This window comes from Bos grunniens, chromosome 11 (genome assembly GCF_055505025.1).
Source record: "Bos grunniens cultivar Pamir isolate PY7600 chromosome 11, Bosgru_T2T1.0, whole genome shotgun sequence".
Taxonomy (NCBI): Eukaryota; Metazoa; Chordata; class Mammalia; order Artiodactyla; family Bovidae; genus Bos; species Bos grunniens.
In genome coordinates, this window is record NC_141175.1 from 35,207,924 (window position 1) to 35,231,972 (window position 24,049).

The 24,049-nt window shown below is 51.4% G+C and overlaps 2 protein-coding genes, 2 non-coding genes and 1 pseudogene across 19 annotated transcripts; 4 read left to right on the forward strand and 1 right to left on the reverse strand.

Annotated features, from left to right (window-relative positions):
* The first annotated feature begins 537 nt into the window (after positions 1-537).
* On the forward strand, positions 538-19,848 carry AGBL5 (AGBL carboxypeptidase 5). 16 transcript variants are annotated; one of them, XR_015136556.1, is made up of 17 exons: positions 872-1,002; positions 1,741-1,827; positions 3,165-3,425; positions 3,674-3,845; positions 4,085-4,248; positions 4,945-5,122; positions 5,389-5,567; positions 5,977-6,433; positions 6,922-7,091; positions 7,411-7,546; positions 8,244-8,446; positions 9,068-9,282; positions 16,663-16,815; positions 17,903-18,015; positions 18,319-18,365; positions 18,849-18,979; positions 19,322-19,848. XR_015136556.1 is itself a non-coding variant. In XM_086325968.1 (16 exons), the coding sequence occupies exons 1-16, from the start codon at positions 553-555 to the stop codon at positions 19,491-19,493; spliced, it is 2,784 nt and encodes a 927-aa protein (XP_086182094.1). In that variant the 5' UTR covers positions 538-552; the 3' UTR covers positions 19,494-19,847. The 16 variants fall into 16 exon arrangements, 8 of the variants coding, with proteins under 8 accessions (XP_086182094.1, XP_086182091.1, XP_086182089.1 ...); XR_015136558.1 differs by lacking the exons at positions 872-1,002; positions 1,741-1,827 and adding exons at positions 1,944-2,068; positions 2,245-2,361; XR_015136559.1 differs by lacking the exons at positions 872-1,002; positions 1,741-1,827 and adding exons at positions 1,944-2,068; positions 17,165-17,455.
* Positions 1,046-1,134, forward strand: TRNAY-GUA (transfer RNA tyrosine (anticodon GUA)). Its single transcript is given in 2 exon segments — positions 1,046-1,082; positions 1,099-1,134. It is a non-coding gene; the product is annotated as a tRNA-Tyr (tRNA).
* On the forward strand, positions 1,485-1,557 carry TRNAA-AGC (transfer RNA alanine (anticodon AGC)). Its single transcript has one exon. It is a non-coding gene; the product is annotated as a tRNA-Ala (tRNA).
* OST4 (oligosaccharyltransferase complex subunit 4, non-catalytic) lies at positions 19,699-21,745 on the reverse strand. Its single transcript, XM_086326004.1, has 3 exons — positions 20,848-21,745; positions 20,585-20,722; positions 19,699-19,951 (listed from the first exon to the last, which is right to left on the reverse strand). Exons 1-2 carry the CDS (start codon positions 20,946-20,948, stop codon positions 20,608-20,610), a joined length of 216 nt encoding a protein of 71 aa, XP_086182130.1. The 5' UTR covers positions 20,949-21,745; the 3' UTR covers positions 19,699-19,951; positions 20,585-20,607.
* On the forward strand, positions 21,367-22,154 carry LOC147362878 (uncharacterized; annotated as a pseudogene).
* The last annotated feature ends 1,895 nt before the right edge of the window (positions 22,155-24,049 follow it).

A 24,049-nucleotide genomic window follows, 5' to 3' on the forward strand; every position in this document is an offset into this window, starting at 1 on the left:
GGAAGCCTGGCGTGCTGCGGTTCATGGGGTCGCAAAGAGTCGGTCACTACTGAGCGACTCAACTGAACTGAGCTGAGGGACCCCACAAAATGTCGGAGTCGCCAGGGGCTTGAAACCGTCGTCTGACCTACATTCGCCTGGGGCGACTGTGAGCTGGGGTAGCTCAGGCGGTGGTCGCAGAGCAGGCAGTGGAGATCGGGTCTCCCCGCACACCCACCCCGGCATACAGAAAGCCGAGCAGCACACACGAAATGGGTTCTAGGTGCGTTTCTTTGTTTTAAAACCCCGGGAGCTTCTGGTGGGCAAAGGATTGTGGGCTGGCAAGCCAGGCCCCTGGAAGGAGACGCAGGTGTGAGGAGGGCAGGGGCGGGGGTCTAGGGGAGGCAAGCGGCCCGACTGCCCCCCGGGCTCCGGGCCGCGTCCGGCGTCGCTAAGCCCACGGCGTCTCGCGCCGTCCGCCCCTGGGCCGCCCCGCTCGCCTCCAGCAGCTCCGTGGTTTGTATCTTTCTTGCTCATAGACTGGATCCCGACAAACATGGGTTAATTGACTGAATGAATGTCCTTCCTATCAGGAGGAAAGTAGGACTATATTGGCGCCCGCGGAGACAGCGGAGGGAAACGAGGAGCGGAAATAGCGAACGTAAGCCTTCGGAATTGCAAACCCCGCAGGCGCCTGGCGAGAGTAGAGCAAGTGGGCATGCTGGCCAGGCTGGAGAAATCAGAAGTCAGGGTCGTGGGCCGGGTCTCTAAGCGTCCGCAGTCCTGTAGAAGCCACCGCGGGTGGAGTGTCGGGGGCTATCGTTTTGTAAAAAGCACGGAAACGGAAGGGACCTGTGTGGTCCGTGTTGCCTTGGTCCAGGTTGGAAAGCAGGTCTTTTGGCAGCGTCCTTTGCTCGCATTTCTGCTTCCGGGTTCCTCTGTTCTGTGCAGCCTGGAGGAGCTTCTTTAGAAGGTGGGCGCTAGGCCTCCTCAAAGCTTTTGAGACCCTGGAGTGTGGCCTTGGTAAGTATTAGAGGGACAGCAGCAGGCGCCACTAACAGCGGGGCCTTCGATAGCTCAGTTGGTAGAGCGGAGGACTGTAGTGAGTGAGCTGTGGCAATCCTTAGGTCGCTGGTTCGATTCCGGCTCGAAGGACTTCGTACGATCTTTTTAACCTTCTCTTCCTCGCAAGAGAAAAGCTTACCTAGAAACCCACTGAGTTTGCGCACTGTTGGTGTTCCTTGAAAGATGTGTGCGGTAAACACTCGAGGTACGGTTATGCTATCTTGTGGGTTACATGCAAAGGAGTGCTAATCTGTGCTTTTAAATAAGGTTTATTATTGCTTATGTATAATTATTATATGCCTGCTTTTAAAAAATCCGGTCCGCGGTCCCACTGCACTCAGTGCTAAGCCAAATGAATTTCCCCAACCACGGCGGGTCCACTGGTCAGCGGACACCGCAGAACAACCTGTAAGGCAAAAGGAAAGCAGCCAAAAGCAGCTGGGGGATTAGCTCAAATGGTAGAGCGCTCGCTTAGCATGCGAGAGGTAGCGGGATCGATGCCCGCATCCTCCACTCGGTTTTTGCCCCATGCGTTGGAAGACTTCCCCAACCGCGAGTGGCTGAACCTTGTGGGTGTTTTGTAATACACAAAGGAGTACGGTAGGCAATGATCAGCTTCACACGGGGTCCTTTTATTTTGCAGGTGAGTCTTTTTCAGGTTCCTTTTTGATCACTGCCTTTTTCTCCTCCCGGTAGCAAGGCCGTTAACCGTCTTCCGAGAAGACACGGGTGGAATCCTCCAGCCGCGCCTGCAGGTCGAGCCCGCAAACAGCACCGGCTCAGGTACCCGCTAAACGTGCGAGGGAACCCCGGTGTACTGACCAATGGCAGCGTGCCTTACTGGGCGGGTAGCCAGCTGTGCCCGCGGCCAATAGGCGTGAGACTTCTTGTTTCCTGGCAGAGCGGGGTCCCGGCACCGCGGCGCTCGGGTTTTGTTTGGGTCCTGGGTGGAGGGCCCGGGTGCCGGGGCCCAGGTGGCGCCTTGCTAGCGGGAGAGGGAGCGGGATCACCGGCCCGGAGAGAGGTGAGGGGCTCTGCGTGGAGTGCGGGCCCCGGCCCCGCCCCCTTCTCAGCGCTCAGCGGCCCGCAGCCCCTCTGAAAGCCCACCCGGCTGGGCCACCCCGCCCCTCGCCCAGGCTGGTCCCGCCCCGCCCCCACTCCTGTGGCCTCACTTATGACCCCTACGCCCTTCCTTGTTAGCCTCCCTCGAGTGTGAGTCCGCCCCTACCCATCCCAAGCCAACAAGCTGGGGCAAGCTCGGTCCTGGTGTGAGGGTCCTTCGGAGTCGTGGGTCGAGAAGCCATCCCCCGTCCCCAAGTAGGTCTCTATGGGCCACTTGTCTAGAGATACTCAGAATACCCATTACTGACCCACAGCTACTAGGGTATCTTTTTCAGGGGCCTCGGTGCTTAGAGGGGCGGTGTGGAATAGACTCGTACCCTTAGGGGGATTAAGCTGCAGTCTCCATGTGAGCAGGTAGCTTCTGCCCAGTTAACTTTGGCTTGGCAAAGGCCACATGTCTAGTTTTCTTTCATAATTAATAGGCATGGGGTAATAAAAAAAAGAACCAGCCCTTCCAGGGCTCAGGAAGCAGCAGAAAAATGCCGGGTCAGTACTTGTGAAAGCAGAGGAGTGGAGAGAGAGAGCTGTCTATCTCAAGTTAGAACCTTGGTTCTCTCCCTTCTGCTCTTCTCCAGAGCAGGGAGCCAGTCTAGGAACTGGAGGTCCAGAATGACCCATCTTTCAAGCTGGCGTTATGTTGTAGTTGGTGTATCATGGCTAGATTTGGGCAGTTGGACCTATTTTCTCTCATCTTTGGGCTGCAAAGAAGCTTAGAGTCTATAGTGTTTCTCGACATACTTAAGTCATTGAGTATTTCATTTTGGAATAGCCACACTGTGGTAAAATAGGGTCCTTTGAAGTCAGTTATAACCCTTAGTGTGGGGACAGAATATTGCTTATTCTTGGCCTTTGCTGGAGGTCCACATGTACCTTTTTTAAAGGGGAAGAGAGCCTCTTCTTATGGTACTCCCTTAGAGGAGCTCTCATTTACCCAGCGATACCCAAAGAACACGTTTTCATTTTTCTTCCCTCTCCTCCCTACCCCACGTTTTTCCCAGCTCTCAGGGCCTGAGTGGTGCAGGAGGATGCTTTCCCAGCCCCACCATGGAGCTGCGCTGTGGGGGATTGCTGTTCAGTTCTCGCTTTGATTCAGGGAACCTAGCCCATGTGGAGAAGGTAGAATCTGTGTCTAATGATGGGGAAGGAGTAGCGGGTGGGGCATCAGCCTCCACCAGCAGCATTGCCTCTTCCCCTGACTATGAATTCAATGTGTGGACCCGACCAGACTGTGCTGAAACGGAATTTGAGAATGGGAACAGGTAAGAAGAAAGTAATGGAGGGTGGAAGAAGGAAGAGAGGGGGTCCTGCGTCTTCTGTTAGCCTTTTGAGAGTTCATGCCAGCACACCACCCCTCCTCTCCCACCCCATCCCCCTCCTCATTCTCTACCCAGTAGCCCTTTCCCAGTTTGGCTTGCTCCAGTCCCCCTCTCCACCCCCAACCCCCCCACATAGCCCCTCTCCAACCCTCCTGTGTAGAATGATGTGTCTCTCCTACTCTGGCCCTTAGGTCATGGTTCTACTTCAGCGTCCGAGGAGGAACTCCAGGGAAACTCATCAAGATCAATATCATGAACATGAACAAGCAAAGCAAGCTGTATTCCCAGGGCATGGCTCCCTTTGTGCGTACACTGCCCACTCGGCCACGCTGGGAACGAATTCGAGACCGGCCCACCTTTGAGGTAAATTTTCCATGAGGAGGAAGGACAGACTTGGGTCCCTCTGGTGCCAGCTGGAGTCCATGATAAGCCCCTGCCTCGGGAAGCCCAGAAGGAGCTGGTTGTCATGGGGTGTCGCAGAGGGAGGGGTGTTGGTAAAAGTGATGGGGGTGTGAGGTCAGCTCCTGATGGTCGACCCAGTAGGTTCTTAGTTCTGACACCAATGGCGTGTTGCCCCTCCCTCTTCCTCCTCTGCTCCTCAGATGACAGAGACGCAGTTTGTGTTATCCTTCATTCATCGTTTTGTGGAAGGCCGTGGGGCTACCACCTTCTTCGCCTTCTGCTACCCATTCTCCTACAGTGACTGCCAGGATTTGCTAAGCCAGCTAGACCAGCGCTTTCTGGAGAACAGCCCTACCCACAGCAGGTGCCAACCCCATTCTTTTCCTGTCACGTAGTCCTGGACCGCAGAGCACCTCTGCTACTCCTGGAGTTTGCCCTCAGAACCCTGACCCCAAACCTCATCTGTTCTTTCCTCTGTACAGCATGTGGGACTTCAGGTACCCCTGACAGATGTTTCTGTGTGACCTTGACATCCCACCATCCACTCATCACCTGCCTACTTCAAGTCTCTTAATATCCCAGGTCCCATCAGTCACCCAGAATTTAGCCAGCACTGCCACTGCGCAGCACACATTTGTTTTTTCCTGCCCCAAGAGAGGCCACCTCTCTGTGTCTATGCAAAGTAGTCTACCTTAGGGCACCATAAACTGGGGAATAAAACTTTAACTTCATCCTGTCGTATTCCCTGCATTCTGACAATGTAGCTGCTGCTAAGTTTCTTCAGTCGTATCTGACTGTGCAACCCCATAGACGGCAGCCCACCAGGCTGCCCTGTCCCTGGGATCCTCCAGGCAAGAATACTGGAGTGGGTTGCCATTTTCTTCTCCACTGACAATGTAGACCCAACCCAAATCCTCAGGCTCATTTAACACTGTGAGGGACTAGAAGGCCCCAAAGGTTAGGGTGAAGGACCAGATCCTACAAATCCTGGGCTGGTGACCATGTCCACTGGTTGGTAGGACTTCGGGGACTTCTGGCTTAATAACTTTCACACCTACAGCCCCCTGGATACCATCTATTACCACCGGGAGACCCTCTGCTATTCTCTGGATGGACTTCGTGTAGATCTACTGACGATCAGTTCCTGCCATGGGCTTCGAGAAGATCGAGAGCCCCGTCTAGAGCAGCTATTTCCTGATGCCAGCACCCCCCGACCATTCCGTTTCACAGGCAAGAGAGTGAGTAGAAATAGCATAAAGGTAGTACCCTGGCCTTGGCCCAGCCCCAGGCACCACTGGTAGGTTGAGGCCGTATTATCCCTCGGCCCCGTGGACACGACCTCAGCCTACGTTCTGAGGCAGGTGTGACAGCTCCTATTCCAGTTTGCATACTCAACCAGCTGGAAATCCAATGGCTGTTTCCACCTCGTCCCACCACCATCCCCACGTGGTTACCCTGGAATATAGAGCAAATGACCTAATAACTGCTCTCCTCTTCACCTCAGATATTCTTCTTAAGCAGTAGGGTACATCCCGGGGAGACTCCATCTAGCTTTGTCTTCAACGGTTTTCTGGACTTCATTCTTCGACCTGATGATCCCCGGGCCCAAACCCTACGTCGCCTGTTTGTCTTTAAGCTGATTCCCATGTTGAACCCTGATGGGGTTGTCCGGGGTCACTACCGGTAAGAGGCGTGCCCAGCCACGTGGATTGTTCCCAGTCCCGTTATAACCTGCATCTCAGTGGCAGCTGTTAGCCTCATATGTAGTGTCTGTGTTCCCAGTCCTCTTGCACCCTAACACAGGCAAGTCCCTGTGATCATCCAGTGAGCCGAGAACAAATACGATCCCATCCAGTGGCACTTTCTAGGGGAGTAAAGCCAGCATATCCATAGGTGCATCTGGTAGAGGGAGCTGTCTTTTAGATTTCTGTAGGAAGGATAACAGCTGACCAGGGAGAGGGCCAGCGTCAGTTGTCTTTCCTGTTGCAGCTTCAGCCTCTCGTTTCATAAGTCAGTTTCCTTTCCATCTGCCACGTGTCTCCTTCGCTGGCCCAGCCCTCAAGCCCCTGCTTTGGTCCTTGTCTCCCTACAGCACAGACTCGCGTGGAGTGAATCTGAACCGCCAGTACCTGAAGCCTGATGCAGTCCTGCACCCAGCCATCTATGGGGCTAAAGCTGTGCTTCTCTACCACCACGTGCATTCCCGGCTGAACTCCCAGAGTCCCTCTGAGCACCAGCACAGTTCCCATCTCCCTCCTGATGCTCCCCTCTCTGACCCTGAGAAAGCCGACAGTCTCCAAAACAGAGCTCACCTTGGGCGCTCATCCAGCGGGGATAAACCTGAGGCGTGGACACAGACTGAGGTAGCCGAGCAGAAGCCCAACAGCGTGTGGATTACACCACAGGAGTCAGCTGAGGTGGAGCAGCTGGCCCCCGATGCCATCCCCCCCAGAGAGAGCGGTGTTGCTTACTACGTGGACCTGCACGGACATGCTTCCAAAAGGGGCTGCTTCATGTATGGAAACAGCTTTAGTGACGAGAACACCCAGGTGGGAATCTGCAGAATGTCATGTGAGTGTGGGGAGTTTTGCAAGTCAGGAGATGAAGTTCAGGCCATGCGCGGAGGGAGTAGGGCCTTCTGGCAGGAAGCCCTGGGGCTGGCAAGAGGCAGCTTATTCTGAACGAGCTGCAGGGGCCAAGAAGGGGCAGCACCTCATTGTGTTACATCATGACCTCTGAAAGGTCAAGCTACTAGCATCATAGTTTTTCTAGAGTTTGGAACACCAGGGGAGAAGGAGAATTTTATATTTTCGGAGAGAAGGGCTTAAAAAGAGGTAGACTCATACCTTCCCAACACCTAGAAATATTGTCAAACATTCAGTGAGGATGTAAGCAATGCTGACTACTGCTGATGGTTCTGAAGGTGTCTGTGTGCTGTGTGAAGGCACATGACCCCACACTAGGCATCTCTTCCTTGCCCCATCCTTTCTTTCTCTCTGTCTCTCCTTCTGAGTTGCCTTTTTCCTCACCCAAACAGGTGGAAAATATGCTGTATCCAAAGCTCATCTCCTTGAACTCAGCCCACTTTGACTTCCAGGGCTGCAATTTCTCAGAGAAGAATATGTATGCCCGAGACCGCAGAGATGGCCAGTCTAAAGAGGGAAGCGGCCGGGTTGCAATCTACAAAGCCTCAGGGATAATCCACAGGTTGGATGGAAACTGAGATACAGTGGATGAAATAGCTGCCCAAAGAAAACAATAACCCAGTGTAGGGTGTGTGAGGGGCAGGGGATGGATGAAGTCTTCCCAAAGGACAGATTCACAGTTTGTGTGGTTGTCTTTAGTCTGGGACACTACCTTTTGGGGGACCTTTCTTCTGTGAAGTGCCAGAGTCAGTTGCTAGTTGCTGGGGATCAGCCCTTTCTACTTGTGCACACTCTACCCCAGCTGATTATCTCGTAGACCACCTAGTCTGTCCCCCATGGTTCTGTCCAGATTCTGTCTGATAAAGGTCTCCATGTCTTAGCTACACACTTGAATGCAACTACAACACTGGACGCTCAGTAAACAGCATCCCTGCCGCCTGCCATGACAACGGGCGTGCCAGCCCCCCTCCCCCGCCGGCCTTCCCTTCCAGATACACTGTGGAACTGTTTGAGCAGGTACGAATGCAGGGGATGAATGGGGAAAGGGAAACCTCAAAGTCTGGAAAGGCCTTCACCTCTGCCACCTGACTCTCAGGTCCTCTGAGGCAAGGCTCACCACTGTCGCCGTCTCAACTCTCAACCATGGTCGTGGTTTTCCTCAGTTAATAGGCACCAGGCCTCTGACTGTAAAGGTATCAAGGGGATGAATGGGCACTACTCTGATCCTCAGCCCTGCCATAGAGACTCTCCTATGATTTTGTGCTGAGTCACATTCTTTGCCTGTGAGTTTATCTTCCCCCTTCTATTGGATTAGTTCCCTTATGAGTTCAAAGCACCCCCTCTACAGAGGTCCTGATGATCCCGGTGTCCTGGGGCACATGACAGGAACAGAAAGAACTGTGGGTTACAGAAGAAATCCCATTGCCTTCTCCTGCTGGTAGAACTCCTGCCTGGGGCTATCCTGAAAGCCCACCTGCCCCTGCTCATAATGACGAGGGCCCCAGATGGGCAGCAATTTAGGGGACCGCCCTAAATCCACTTTGCAGTAAATAGCCTGAGCACCACAGTTGACATAGTCATTGAGCAAATGTGAGGCCGGCCTCTCCTTCCCTTCCAGTGGGCTGTGCATCTCAAGCCAACACAGCACCCATGTATGGAAACAGCTTCCTGGGTTGGAAGACCAAGACACTGAGCCAAATTGGACTCCCCACAGGTGGGACGAGCTATGGCCATTGCAGCTCTGGACATGGCGGAGTGCAACCCGTGGCCCCGAATCGTGCTGTCAGAGCATAGCAGCCTAACAAACCTCCGGGCCTGGATGCTGAAACACGTGCGCAGCAGCCGAGGCCTGAGCACCACTGTGAACATGAGCATCAGCAAGAAGAGAGGCTCTCGAACTCCACCCAGAAGTAACAAGTAAGACAAGCAGCGGGGAGCGAGAGGCTGGGGCACTGGAACAGGGCTCTAGAGCAAAGAGCTCCAAGGAATTTGTGATTCCCAACCAAAAGAACCATGTGGTGAATGTTTCCAGGGTGAATGCAGATTAGGAAGGTTACTGCATTTTTCGGAGAATGGGATCCTCTTCCCATTTATGTAGCACTACATACTTCCAAGATGTTGGAAAAGCAGCTTAGGGGATTCCCTGCTCCAGAGCCCTGCACAAAATCAAGTAGAACTAGGGTGGGGGTCCCCAGGGGTGGGTCTCACCTTCCTGTAGTTGTGAATGTCTGAGGGGCCCAGGGCAGCACCAGGGTGACAATGGGGACCTCACTGGGAGTTAAAACTGCCCAGGGCCAGCCCACATGGCTCTTAGTATATTCTCAGCAGGAGTGTGCACGTGTGAACAAGGGCCCCCAGGCAGCCTGAGATGCCCCACATTAGGTTCCTTATCTGTGGACACAGATTCCTCCCTGCCACCTCGGAATGAGTCCCTGAGACTTTTCACCACAGAGGTGACGCTGTACTGGGCATCAGACCAGGGAGGACGATGCAAGACAACCTCCTGACCCAGGATTAACTGGTGTCTGCTTCTTGCAGCGGACTGCCTGTTTCCTGCTCTGAAAACACCTTGAGCCGTGCGCGAAGTTTTAGTACTGGCACAAGTGCTGGTGGTAGCAGCAGCAGCCAACAAAATTCTCCACAGATGAAGAACTCCCCCAGCTTTCCTTTTCATGGCAGCCGGCCTGCGGGGCTGCCAGGCCTGGGATCTAGCACCCAAAAGGTCAGCCACCGGGTGCTGGGCCCCGTCAGAGGTAAGCTAGTCTGGGAGCCCCTGCAACAGGTGTTCGGTTGTTTGGGGCATTGCTGGGGGAAGTGAGAGCTTGAAGATGCACACTCGGCCTGGGACCAAGGGGTGAATCAATAAAATTAGTTTGTAGCAGAATCTGCAGCCTCTTCTGCGACCTTGGTGTTCCCTGCGGCACAAGCTCCAGACGGTACTGTGTGGCAGAGACGGGAGCCCGGGGTCTTGGGTTTCAGCAACTGCTGGGAGGCAGGAAGTGCCCAAGGAAGAATCACTGGCTAGAGCAGGGTCACACTGAGACATGGAGCCTCCACGTCAAGGACAGTGTTGGTCTGTCTTGGGAGCAGGAAGGATAAGGTTTCCTCACAATCAGTCACAGCACCATGCAGAGATGGTGAATCCTACCCAGGATCTCTATGGCTGAACTTGTTCCTGGCTTCAGAGCCTTTCCAGAAAGTGTTGGAAGGATGCCAGCTTTTCCAAAGAAAATGGAACTACAGACAGCTTCTGTACTAGGCTCACAATCCAGTCCCTTCCAGCGGTGGCCACAGTCCCTCAACTGTGCCTCTAGGTTTGGCCAATAAGACCCTGCTTGACCAGAAACAGGTGGGCCTTTAAGGAAAAAGAAGAGGAAGGGACTTCAGAGCTGTTCCTTGGGAGTGACCTGGACTGGAGTAGGGCGACTGTTACACTGCTATTCCTGGAAAAAGCAGTAGATCAGAAATCAACATTGTATGTGGCTTCTGGGCTACAGCAGTCTGGCCAGAGTATAGAGGTTTATACACTAGAAACTGAGCTTTGCTCGTCTTCAAGCTGCACTTGTCCTTGTCAGCACTTCACAGCTGCTCAGCTTGCAACAAAACTTTTGGTGCAGAGCAGAAACATGCCCTGGCGTCAGTGGCTGTGGAGATGACCACTGATTAGAGCAGCCACAGGAGAGAGAGCAGTGGTCCTCACCAGCTTTGACCAATAAGATGTTGTCCCTGGCAGACCCCATAGTTACCTCTGCTTAGGTTCCAAGCCCCACTCAGAGTCTGTCTTCATTGAGAAAGGACACTTTTGTACACTGTTTGAGTATTAAAGCAGTAATAATGCCTTATGTTTAAATAGCGTTAAACAGTGAACAAAATAGTACCGTGTATTTATTTCATTTAATCCTTACAAGGACCCTGAAGATAGGTGGTATTTCCATTTTTCTAATGAGGAAGCTGAGGGTGCTGAAGGTTAACTGGTCCAAGGTTGCACAGCTATTAAGTGGCAGTTATTCAAACTTATGTCTTTTTGCATTCTGGCATACTTGAGTTTCCTATCTTAAATTTGGATACTTTTTCTTCTTTTAATTTCTTTTGTTCTTAACTCATAGAAGGAATATGAACCCTAAATCTTCTTCCCTGACTACAAAAGGCAAACAGTAAAGAGCCTTTTCTAGATCATCACTGGAGGATTCTAGGCAGTTTTTAGTCAATATTTTATTAACATCTTCCCTACTCCACCCACCCCACCCCCATCCCAATGTAGAGTGCTGTATTTAGCTCCTTGAGTGAGAAACATACTCTGCTTCTTTGTTACTTCCCCCAAATAACTAATAGAAAATAGGCACAGTCAGTACAAAGTAACTGCTCTGGTGGACTGACTCGAAACTTCATAAGGGACACAGGGCTGTAAACACAGCAGAAAAGCGCACTGTAAGCAAGGAACGAGGGGAGCCACTGTTATGGATAAACACAAGAGTAATCACCCAAAGGATGATCAGTTGAGAAGTGGTTTTGAGGAATGGGTGTGGTTTATGGTTTAATAAGAACATCCAGAGATGAGAGTGATAGCCAGGACCAGTGCTATGTGTAGAGAGGACGACAAGCAGGCACACTAGCTGATTCGAAGAGCAAACCCTTCCCTATGGAATCAGGAAGAAAGGTGGGAGGAAGAAGCTGAAATGTCTTGAGAACAAAAGATTATGTGTTAACAAAGACCTATGGCAGTGACTGTCTCTCTCATGATGGGAACAAAAGATCTGCTTAAGCGAGCTGTCTGTGAACTCTCTATAGAAATCAGGCAGGGATGGGAGAAGGGGTCCTTGCAGTGGTTTATACCTGAGACGAGTGCCTGTACCAGGGTCTGTGAAGGTATTTAATAGAAACAAGTGGAGGGATTCACTGGTGGTGGAAGAGAAAGACTTAAGAGCTTCATGGTTACAAGCTAAAGGAGTATGTCATGACATTAAGACATTGTCTGAAGAGTGCTGTTTATCTATTTTAGACATGCTTGGATGTCACGAGCTAGCTATATGGAGATGTCCTACAGGCAGAAAAAGGCTTCCCTAGTGGCTCAGCTGGTAAAGAATCTGCCCACAATGCAGGAGACCTGGGTTTGGAAGATCCCTGGAGAAGGGAATGGCTACCCACTCCAGTATTCTGGCCTGCAGAATTCCATGGGCTATATATAGTCCATGGGGTCGCAGAGTCGGACACAATTGAGTGTCTTTCACAGGCAGAAAAAGGGCCAAAATGCAGAGAGGTGGCATCAGGGTTGTATCTAAGAGTCCTCCACATTCAGGTGCAGGTGAAACCAAGTGAGAAGCTATATTCCCCCAGGTAAATTAGCAGCAGCAGCAGCAAATGAGCTTAGAAGCAGAAAGAGAGCTGGTTTGAGAATCAGGACACCCTGTGGACTTGCATAAATATTTGTAGGAACAAGAAACTATCTCTGAATTCAGGAGGTCAGGAAGATTCCTCATAACGCCAGACAGGACTACTGTAAGGAGCTGAAAGAGCAGACCCAGAGATCTTGACTCCTGTGTTCTCCTGAGCATTTGCTGGTGCTCCAGTTTTTGCCACTTCCATCTCAAAGTCCCTGATAAGACTCTAGGATGGGAGACTGGTCTTGGCTTGGGATAGGGACCTCTGATGCATACTGTGGTACTGGACATGGCATCTTCAACTCACCTTGGGAAAACTTCTTCATTTTGTCCTGTGCTGTAGCTTTGTGACATCTCCTGGTTCCACACACCTGGCTCTGGGCCCTCACCACATCTAGGCATCTTTTGTCTTCCAGGATAAGAAAATCATGATCCTCATCTCTCTGAGATCTAACTAAAAAGCATCTGTGAATACACCTTCCAAATCCCCAAACTGGGATTGCTGAAGGTTTTTGTTTTTGTTTTTACTTACGAACTTATTTTTAAGAAAATTCCCACTAATGCATAAAAAATATCCCATGTAACTGTAGGTTAGTTAGTGGCAGTCCTTTATTGGCTAGAACAGAACATGAGGTTGGGCTATCTAGAAAACTTCAGACAAGATTTAGGTATCCCAGCCAGCAGCTTAAGGCAGGGCCTCAGGGAGCTAACTACTCTGGCTGGGCCTGTCCTCAGAGGCTGGGGGATGACATTTTAGAAGCCCAAAAGTAGCCAACTTGGGGTGAATAGAAATGTTGCGGGGACAGAAGGCTGAAAGAGCCCGAGTAGGCCTTGCCTCCCAGCACCCCCCTGGCTACAGTGCCAGAATCACTGGGGAATAGCTAATGTCATTGCTAAAGTGGGTAGTTTAGTGGTGTGAAAGCAGACGCAGGCAGTTCAGAGGACCTGCTGGGTAGAGGGCGGAGAATAAACGAGCTCCCCCTCCTGTTGGCTATGCATTCATGAAAACAAGGCTGGGGGGGCTGGGGGTGGAGAGAGACACCAGTGAGGTGCCTAGGACACATGACTGAAGAAGGCACTTGCTCTCAGGATCAGGCAAAGACCTGGACCTCCCTAAACTGCACCCAAGGCACTCCCCTTCCGGCCTACACAGCAGGCTACTGGTGAAAGACCAGGCAGGGGCTTAAGAGTAAAGCAGGGAGCCTTCAGCCATCAGCCTACCACGGCCACTCTAATCCATCCCAGCTCTGGCACTTAAAGCTGAGATTACCAGAACTCTTTCCTGGCCTCCGAGATGCCTTGTCTCAGCTGGCTGGCAGCTTCTGGTGGAGCACCTCAAGGCCAATGAAGAGTAGAGGTTCCTTTGAGAACTGAGTCAAAGGACACAGGAAGCCTCCAGGCCTCCAGCTCCATCACCACTTTTACCTTTTCCCATGAAAACAAAAGTTTCATGTTAAATAGCCATATGCCCTCAGACTAAAACTTATCTGATGGCAGGAAATGTTTCCTAACACATCTGTTTATTCCCTTATCACCTAGCAACACGCTTGGCACTTATTAAATGATTTCCAAATATTTGTTGAACAAATAAAAGGCAAGAAGCTGGGAGGTGAATGGAGGATTCCCTGCCTATCCACCCCTCAAAGGGCATTATTCAGGTCTGTGATCGTCCTAGGGATCCAGTGAGACCTGAGTGCTACTTGGAGGGACAGTTGTAAAGATGTCTGGGGAAAGTGGGGATGATGCCGGACCTAGGCAAAGGGTACACAACTGCTCCAGAATTGTGAGCCCTCAGAATATCCATTCTGACTCACACGGTGGTGAGATGCAGTCTAGCTCTGCGTCTCGGGCCTCTGCCCAGGACTGACCTGCTGCTCCCAGATGGAACCTTGGGGCTGATGACCATGCTGCACCCTCTTGAAACTAGTCACAGATGCACAGCTGGTCCCATCACCACTTGCGCTCAGCCTTAAGCTGCCGTTTCTATAGTTTAGAACCAAGAAGAGTTGGAGGTCCTCCCTGTAATTCTTGTCACAATGAGACTGGATAAGCATGGATGACACCAGGGCCCAGAAGTCAAAACACGAGAAGCTGGGCTGTGTGCTTACACTGCCAAATTTACAAGCAGGCCCTGCCACATCTTAAGACAGGCTTTTAAGCGCTACCTTTAAATGCCTCCCATTTTTCAGATCAGGCCTCTCTCCTAAACCAAACTTGTCTCCTATCCTGAAACTCTCTTTAGCAGCAGGATTCCAGGGATGTATCCTTAATATCTTTCCCTTGATCCCTACATTTCACTTGGCATTTTTTATATTGTTTGCTCATTTTGCTTTGTATCTTCTTGAGTGTCACTTGGTTCCTTACTGGAACCTACAAACATCCCAGAGGCCTTCACTCTCTCGCTTGCACTCTTTTATCCTTTCTTGGGGTAGGGTGAAACTTCATCCCCTAACACGGTTCCAGCATCCTTCTGTGTCAGATCATCTATCTCCTGCTGTTTCTCCCTCTGTCATGAAGTTCGTTATCTGAAGTGACCCAAGTGCACTGTCACTTGACGTCCATGTTTTAACTGAAGCCATTACCAAGGTCTAGGCTCTGCAGCATCTCTGAGTCTTTGGTGGTGGATAATGTTTCAAGTTATTTAACTGTGGCCTTGAGTTCCTGACTTCGGTTGTTTTGTTGGTATTGCTGTGCCAACTCTTTCTAGCTCCCTAAGGTCTGGTGGTTTTGACTCCTGTCTGTGGTCTTATACTCTAATTGGAACCCAGCATCTTGGCAACCTCCTCAAAGCTAGAGTAGCTTCCTGCTGAGATCTCTCCCTTTCTTCTTGTCCTTTTTCATACAAGTATCAGTTTTTTAAAATTTGGTTTGGGAATGTTCCAGAAGTACCCTTGTCACTGCTAGCGTAGACAAGATAAAATTCCTGTTACCTACTTACTTTTTACATGAGACTTTTTACATGTAACACATGTTGCTTCGTTAGAAGTCAGCTGGCATCCTGTAATCAGCATCAAATTCAGCTCCATAGAAGTTAATGGCTCATTTGGTTTGAGAACATTTGGTACCTGCTGTTACCCTATGATGAGGAGGGACCTGCCATGCCTGAGCACCTCCCTGCCCCTTCTCATCACCATCTACCCAACTGGGATCCCACCTTTCAGAATCTGTAGCAGTAAGGCTCTAGCCACAAAGAAGGGACCAAGAGAGCTGCCCCATAAGAGTATAACCATATGCCCTTAGACAGGGATTGTTGAGTCAGTTCATGGTCTGCAGTGGGTGTCTGTTATCCAGGCAAACAAAATGTTTAAAGTCTTTGTTTTTCCAGGCAGTACTTTACAGGCCCTGAGATATAGTGTTGGAAACATAGTGTTGGAAAAGACCAGGTCCCTACCCTCAAGAAACTCAAAGTTTCGATTAGAATATTAGCTAACATTTATTGAGCGCTTACTATGTGCCAGGCACTGTTATAAGTACTTTACATATACTAACATTTAGTTAAGGAGACAGAAACCATAAACAGTTACTCGCCAAGGGAAAGAAAGAAAAGTGAAAGTGAAGTCACTCAGTCGTGTCCGACTTTTTGCGACCCCATGGACTGTAGCCTACTAGCTCCTCCATCTATGGGATTTTCCAGGCAATACTGGAGTGGGTTGCTGTTTCCTTCACCCGAGGGAACAAAGAATAATTAAAGAAAAGAGAACAGTTAATTTTACTCTTAATGGTCAGGGAGGCTTTCATAGAGGTGACATTTGAGATGAGACATGTAAGATGTCCAGAGTTCACTGGAAGAAGAAACAGGCATTGCAGAGGAACAGCACAGCCAGTAGCCACAGAGGCTATAGCAGAGGATCAAGTCAGCATCCTACTGGGGGTGTGTAAACTGGACCTTTAGTAGGTGGGGCTTTGAATGCCATGTTCAAACATTTGAACTTTATCCTGTAAAAGACCTTCAATATCTCCCCCTTGTCTGAGCCAAAATGATTTTTGATCAGGTCTGTATTTTAGAATAATAATTTCTGGCACCTGTGTGAAGGATGGATTATAAAAGGGAATAGACTCAAGCTAGGGAGGCCAGTGGAGAATATTTTTTTAAAAGCCTGGATGAGAGATAAAGATTGTATCTGGACACTGGTAATGGCAAAGGTGAATAAAGAGGGAATTCAAGAGAAGGCAGTGGATGAACTGTCCAGTTTTGGGTTAAATACAAATCTAAATGTGAAGGAGTCGAAAGATCAAACAAAAGTTTCTAGCAGATTTTTCACCAAGATAGGGAGAAGGAAAGGAAGCAAGGGATCATGAGACACTGGGTCATGAGACACTGCCAGGTAGAAACAACCAGTAGACAGAACTGCAGCTCAGGAAAAAAAGGCGAGAGGGAGACTTAGGAGTTTTGACCACATAGAGCAGAAGAGGATAAAATGGTGACGGATACTGGCATTTAGGGACAGGACAAGTAGTTGAAGAGGTGCATTTAGAGGGAGGAGAAAAAGCCAAGCTCAGTAACTTAAGAATGAACTGGTGTGAGTAGGCTAGTTAGCTACAGAGGTAAAGCAGGACGAGGGCTGGATGAACAAGGAGAGCTGGAGTAAGTGATGAGGTCTTTCTACCCATCTTAGATTTACTTCAGAAGAGGGATGCTGGTGTGATAACAAGCTGGAAAACAGGCATCTGCTGACAAGGGAAAGCCAGTGGGGCAGTGGAATGACAATACCTCACTTATTTGCCCTTTTATCTGCTTGTGTCCCTTCCACTCAGAGCCCCGAAGCCAGGATAGGAGACGGCGGCAGCAGCCAGTGACCCATCGCCCTACTTCAAGCAGCCTGGCCCCATCCCCAACTCCTGCTAGTTCTAACCTAGCCTCTTCACACATGGGCTCCTGCCTACTGCCCAACTCACTCAGCATATCAGGTCTGTACTCACTGCCACTGAAATCTGGGTTGGTCGACCTCCTTCCTTCTCTACCTCCCAGGGTGTAGGCCAGAGTCCTGACTAGGCTTGAAGAAACCCCTCCAGCTCTGCTGCCATATGACCTGCACCTCCTTCTTGACTTCATGTTATGCAGGCCACTCCAGACCAGGGCCGTCAGTTATTCTCCTGGATTATCCTAAATCCCTAAACTAACATCCATGTCCTTGTACAGGAAGCTGGAATTCTATGAATGTCTTTGTATAATAAAATAAGTTACCACGTACTGAGCGTTTACTATGTGGCAGGTACTGCTCTAAGCACATCATCTCATTTAATCTTATTTTTACAGTTGAACCTGAGGACTTTTCCTACCTGCTATTTATTCATACTCCCCGACTCCAGGAGCTGGGCAACATTAGACGAAATTGAAGAATGAAAACAGCATAGACCTTTTCACCCATCATCACCACACATATTATGGGATCGTGTCATTCACATAGAGAGCCTAGACCATCTGCTTTCCTTTTAAGTTCTAGATCCAGCCATGTAACGGACTGGATGGGAATGATTTCTAAGACTCCAGTCTGACATCTTCTGCCTCCCTCAGAGCCTGCTACTCCCAACCTGTTAACTCTCTTCGGTGGGTAGCCCTGAATCCACCGGTCTTGGTGCTGCTTGATCCTTAAATGCTTACACACACAACTGGGGTAACACTAACAAATTCAAAGCAGTTCAGCTTAAGTGGGTTCTGAGTCAAGCCCCAAGTTGCCATTCCACCCCTTGGACCAGACGAGAGCATGCAGTGCTTCTGAACGAGGGACAGTTTTGCACAACAGTGGACATTTGCCAATGTCTGGAGAATTTTTTGGTTGTTAACAGTGATGAGGAGGGAGGAGAAGAAATGCCATCTGCTGGGTCGAAGCCAGAGATGGCTGCTAAACATCCTGAAACATACAAGGCAGCCCCCCACAACAAAGAATAATCCAGTCCAACATGTCAACAGTGCCAGTATTGAGAAACCCGGATGGAAAGGAAGTTACCTCTTCTCCATGGCCCCGTCCTGATCCCAGCTTCCTTTGTTCCCTAGGGAGCAGCTGCTCATTCCTGTCTTCAGGAGACAAGACAGAGGCCGTCATGGTGATTGGGAAAGGTCTGCTGGGGGCTGGACCTCGGATCCCCTGTATTAGGACCCGACTGCAGGTAACATTCTGGGGTCTTCCCCAGCCCCCGGCTAACAACACTTGGCAGAGCCCAGCAAGGCGCTGTTCACCTGGGGAACGGGAGGGAAGATGCCCAGCCCTGCTTTACATCCTTGCCCCACAACCACAGCAGAGAGCTGCTCTGATGCCTGAATGCCTGTCTGTCGAGTGCCCCCTGTCCCCTTCAGCCAGGTCTCTTGCTTGCTTCCAATCCCAGCATCCCTGCCAGACATACCCTCACCTCAGCCTGCTAGCTTTGGCTTTGCCTGCCCCTGCCCTTAGCTTCTCCTCTCTTTCTGCCCAGACCTGCCCGAGGAGACTTCCCGCCAGGAGGGGTCCCGGATTCCCCAGGTAACACATCTGGTTGCTGCTCCTAGGACCAGCTGTGCCACCCACTCCGATTCAGTCCAGATCCCCATACTAGGCTGACTGAAGTTGGGTATAGGCAGAAGCTGCCTGGATGGGTGAAGCTTAAGCTGCTCTGGCAGGGGCTGAGGCAGTGAAGGCTCTGAAGTAGACCTACTAATACTCCAACATCTTTCCACATCGTGCTTTTCTACTCTTCCAGATCTTGGCTGTGGTATAGCCATGAAGGTTAAATGCTGGGTCCTTTCGCCTCCCCTAGTTAAGTAAAGCTTGGACTGTATAATCATAGACTGAACCCGAGTTTTTTAGCTATTATCCTGCCTGACCCTCTCAGCTAGGCATAGTGCCCAAGAACTCAAGGTCCTAGTACCCATGCTGACCCATATACTACACTCGTGCATGTGGAAACTTAGAAGCAAGAACGTCCATGGAAGAATCCAGCCTCTTAGCCTCCCCCTGTCCACACAGGCTAGGCCCAGGTTGGCCCAGGGCTCACCGCCGACTCGCAGAGGGATGAGAGGCTCTCCGGGCCCCACATCCCCTATCCCCCAGACCAAGAAGAGCAGTGAGCCGGAGCTGGGACCCCGCTGCACACCACGGTGAGCACCAGTGTCCAGCCCCTCATTCCACCTCTTATTCCCATTTCTGCCATTCAGGACCATTTTCTTCCTCCCCTTCTCCCTTTGACCCCTTAAGGACTAAATGTACCTCCAGTAAGAATCCAGTCGCTGACTTTTTTTCCATCATGCTCTCATTCTTCACTCCAGCAGACAAGAGAACAACTTCCAGTCAGGGCCTCAGGCACCCCTATCAGACCACTGTGCAGTGCCCAACCTACCTAGCCTCCCCCATCTTGTCTGTCTCATGTCCCGGCCCCTGGCTAAAAGACCAGAAGAAGGGCTGAGTTTGCAACCCTGATTCCTCTCTTTTCTCTGTTGCAGGCTGCCTCAGGCCGGGCCCCCACGGCCCCGCTCCGCCCCCGCCTTTTCTCCTATTTCCTGTAGTCTGTCTGACTCCCAGTCTCGGATTTGTTATAGTGGGGGGCCCTTGGGCCAAACCGAGGTTTGTTTTGTCCCTAAATCTCCTCCATTCACTGTTTCTCCCCGGGTCTGATGCCTTCAAGCCCAGGATATGACCGCACAATGGGGAACACAGTGACAAATGTGCTAGTCCCCCTTTTCAGCTGCTGATTCCACGTGACAACTCTATGTAACTTCTTAGAACACCCACCACACTGTTCTGAGACATTGCAAAGCATCACCTTGAGACAGGACAAAGCAGGGACCTGCCACCCCTTCCCTCCCTCCACAGCACAAGATTTTGGGACCACAAAAACATATATATTTTTTTATATTGGGGGGAGGGAGTAGAAAAGAAAGTAGCCCCTATACTGGGCCCTATTCAGTGGCAGCTTCTTGTTCCATAGGGTTAAGGAAGACTTTGAGGAAATAAAAGTTGTTTGGAAAAATCCAGGTGTAGTTGCTTTGTATGCTGTGATGGGTAGAAGGGATGAAGTGAAGTGTGAAGGCCCCTCACACCCTCCATCTTGCCTCAGACTATGTCCTGGAACCCTAGAAAAGAGGGGGAAAGACCTGAGGTAAGGAAAATGCTGCAGCTTTCCTCTGGCGCTATCTTTAAGAATCAACTCCCATCCAGCCTGTTCCCCCTTACAGTCCTCACCCACTGTTACAGGTTGGTTTACAAGCCCTTCATACAACCTACCCCCATCCCACTCTTATCTATGACTTAGGTCTATAGTAGCCACCCCCTGCATAAGCACCCTGTGCCCCTGAAATAGAATTCTCTATTTCTGCAACCCCTCACAAAAAAATTATGCCTAAAGACCTCACAACCTTGGAAAAGGACTATTTTAAGTGAAGAGCCCAAATCCTCATACTTGGATGGCATCATTACCTTTATTACTTAGGGTGTCAGTACCTCCTTGCACCCATACTATCAACTTGGAAATCGGGAACCACATAAAGATGGGGACTGAGTGAGTTGACGGTACCCACCCCGTTCTAGCAGGGAGCAGTTTAAGGGGGCTGGGCACTCGCTACTTTGTGCGGATAAAGGGGCCCAGTTCTGGATTGTATCACGCTTGGCCCAACACGTTCTGATTTGAAGTCTCGAACCCTGCAGGTCCTGGCGCGGCCTTCCCGCTCACTCTCCAGGGTCTAGGCGCTACAGCCCCGGACCGTTACCTGGGGCAGAAAAAGCGCCACTCTCATTCCTGCTTCTTGGGATTGTTGACGGCCACGTAGTGATAGAGAACGACAAGTAGGAAGAGCGACACGCCCAGCATGTTGGCGAAGATGGCGAGCTGCACGTCCGTGATCATGCTGAGGAGAAGAGGAGGGCCTGAGACGCGGGCCAGCGGACTCCTCGCCCAAACCAGGACCCGTCCTTGCCCCCGCTGGTCCAGTCACAGCCTATGGGTCGGGGATCGCGCCTGCGTTCCTCTTACCTGATCAGCTGGGCTCGGCTCCGACGCGGTCTGTGGACGAGCTTGAGGTAGTAAACCTGGACCGGAAGTTTGCGGAGCCAATTAGGCTCCAAACCAGGCATTTCCGGTTGTGAGGCTCGGTCGGTAAGGCCTCTCTAGCCTCAGCGTCTCGCCTGCTCCCGTGGCGCTCTCGCGAGGGGCGGGGTCTTGGGTCTGGCCGAAGAGGGAGGGGCCGTCGTGTGGGTCGCTGGACGGACGCGCCCTCCAGACTCAGTGCGGCGCAGCTGACTGCAGCTGGCGCTTCCCGGAACGCGGTTAGCGGCCTTAGGGCAACCTCGCTGGAGCTAAGGAGTGGGCTAGAGTGAGGGTGCGGCGGCCGGGCCGGGCGAGGAGCTTGGCTTGAGTCTAGTCGGTGCCCCCCTCCTCTCCTGTCCCGGGCCCCCGCGCTGCTGCTCATCCTTCGCTTCCCGGCCCGGCCAGGTGCTTCCTTTGCGCCCTGCCCTCAGGGTCCCCTCCCTGGCCCGGGCGGCGGGGAGAGGGATGAGAGGCGGTGTAGAATGGGGACTGGAGTGGGGCGGCCGGGTCCCTCTCCTTGGCGCCCCAGCCTTTCTGCCCCACATACGCCAAAAAGAACGATCCTGCCTGTGATCTGACCGATGCCTCCCTTAGTCGGACTCCCTCCCTCCATCCCACCCCAAGAGGTGGGCGTCGGAAATGGGGCGGACCCTCCTGGAATCAAAACCCAAACCGTGGGACTTCGGCCAAGTGGGAAATCACCCCCCGGATGTCAGGGAGTGGGGAAAGGAGGAAGGGCTGGGAGCGGCAAAAGGGGTCGTGTGGGTGGTAAGCAGAGTGGGCCTCCGAGGAGAAAAAAGATGACAGTGGGTAGATGTCCGAGGGTCTCTCCTGAGGGAGAGGCAGCCCGGGGCTTTACAACCCTCTGCCCAGCCCAAACCTACTCCCCCTCACTTCTTGCTTTCCCTCAGCTTCACCATAAAAGGGAACGGCACTAAGCCAGGCTGGGGCCGGGGGCTGGGCTGTTGCTCTGGAGCTGTCAGGGGTAATGGAAGCCAGTTGCTTTGCGGTAGAGGGGGGCCAGGGCTCAGGGGACGCCTCTGGTTCCCTGAGCCAAAGAAAACTACAGGAGCCGCTATGGGGCTGGAACAGCTGGGTGAGGGGGCTGACTCGCTCCCTGAGTGCACGATGAGCTAAGGGTGCACTCACTAGCTGGGAGTGGGCTTCCCTGACTTGGGACCATCAGCAGTTTATCCTCCACACTCCAGCCCAGTGACTCCTAAACTCCCTCTCTGCCTTTAGCGGTCTGTAGTTCCCCGGCCTCCCCTACCTCATCACCCAGCCCCCACCCAGTATTTCCCAGAAGTTTCCTATTTAGAATCCCAAGCCCGTGTTCCCTGCACATAACAAAGTGAAACCTCAGCCGTGTACTCACTCCCTCACATGTCCCTCAGTGAGCAGTCTGTTCCCAGCTCTGCTCTGGGAGAATTCGGGTCTGGGTCTTAAGGGATTACACATGTTATGCTTTGCATCTCCTAGAAATTTAAAGCAGATCCAAGTGCAGCCAAACATTTAGATCTAGTGTTGAAACAGAACTAGATCCTAGAAAGTACACTTTCTAGAATATAAAGAACATGAGGGAAGACCTTGGAAGTGCTTCAGCTTCTCAAGGCTGTCCTAAAAACCAGCTGACCCGGGTGCAAAGTAAACTAGACTCTCAGAGCTGAAGGGGGCCTTCAAGGTCATTTTATGAGGCAGGAAACTGGAGCCCAGAAGGTAATTGATTTGACCAAATTTCTACAAATGGCTAAAGACAGTGTCCCCTGATTCCTGCTCCTGTTCCGTACTGCCTGTCAGATAGAGGACTCAATAGATTGGCCTAGGGTCAGGGACAAGCGGAATAGGATTTGTTTTTTAGAATCATCCAGAAATGTCCTTCACCTCCCAGAACTTCCTGTGCCTGGTTCAGCGAGTCTTAATCAGCCTTGAATGGGTCACTTGGCCTAGTGCCTGGAGGAACTTTTTAACCAAGTTAAAACTGGTCTCCAGGGACTTCCCCTGGTGGTCCAGTGGTTAAGAATCTGCCTGCCAGTGCAGGGGACACGGGTTCAATCCCTGGTCTGGTAACATTTCACATGCTGCAGGGCAACTAAGCCTGTGTGCTGCAGTTACAGAGCCCATGTGCTGCAACTACTGAAGCCCGCACACCTAGAACCCGGGCTCCGCCACCTTCAGAAGCCACCACAACGAGAAACCCTCACACCACAACAAAGAGTAGCCCCTGCTCAATGCAACTAGAGAAAGCCCAAGTGCAGTAACAAAGATCCAGTGCAGCCAAAAATACATAAATAAAATCAGAATGGTCTCTAGGACTAAGCTGTGCATGCGTGCTAAGTCACTTTAGTTGTGTCCAACTCTTTGAGATGCTGTGGACAGTAGCCCACCAGGCTCCTCTGTCCATGGGATTCTCCAGGCCAGAATACTGGAGTGGGTTGCCATGCCCTCCTCCAGGAGATCTTCCTGACCCAGGGATCAAACCCACATCTCTTATGTCTCCTACATTGACAGGCGGGTTCTCTACTGCTAGCACCACCTGGGAAGCCCAGGACTAAGCTGCTGCTGCTGCTGCTAAGTCGCTTCAGTCGTGTCCGACTCTGTGCAACCCCATAGACAGCAGCCCACCAGGCTCCCCCGTCCCTGGGATTCTCCAGGCAAGAACACTGGAGTGGGTTGCCATTTCCTTCTCTAATACATGAAAGTGAAAAGTGAAAGTGAAGTCCCTCAGTCATGTCCGACTCTTAGCGACCCCATGGACTGCAGCCGACCAGGCTCCTCCGTCCATGGGATTTTCCATGCAAGAGGACTAAGCTAGGAACTAACAAATCAAAAAAATCTTGGGTGAAAAAGCATGAGGGAAGTGAGTCAGGTAAAGCCTTATCCTGGGGGGCATTAGGGGAGAGAGAGGATAGGGGGGACAAAGAGTGGGGAAATGTGGAGCTTAGTCTCTGTGATTAAGGTGACATTTTCAAGAAGTCATGGTCAGGATTAGGCTCAGGAGTGAAAAAGCAACAAGACCTGGAAAAGGGGACTGGGTTCTGAGTCCAGGGAGGTTGGCTCCTAAATATGACACCTGTGGGAAGGATTGGAAGGAAAAGGTATATGTGTGTATTTGTGCCGGAGTGGACCTTTGCCTAAGAGTCCCCACAAG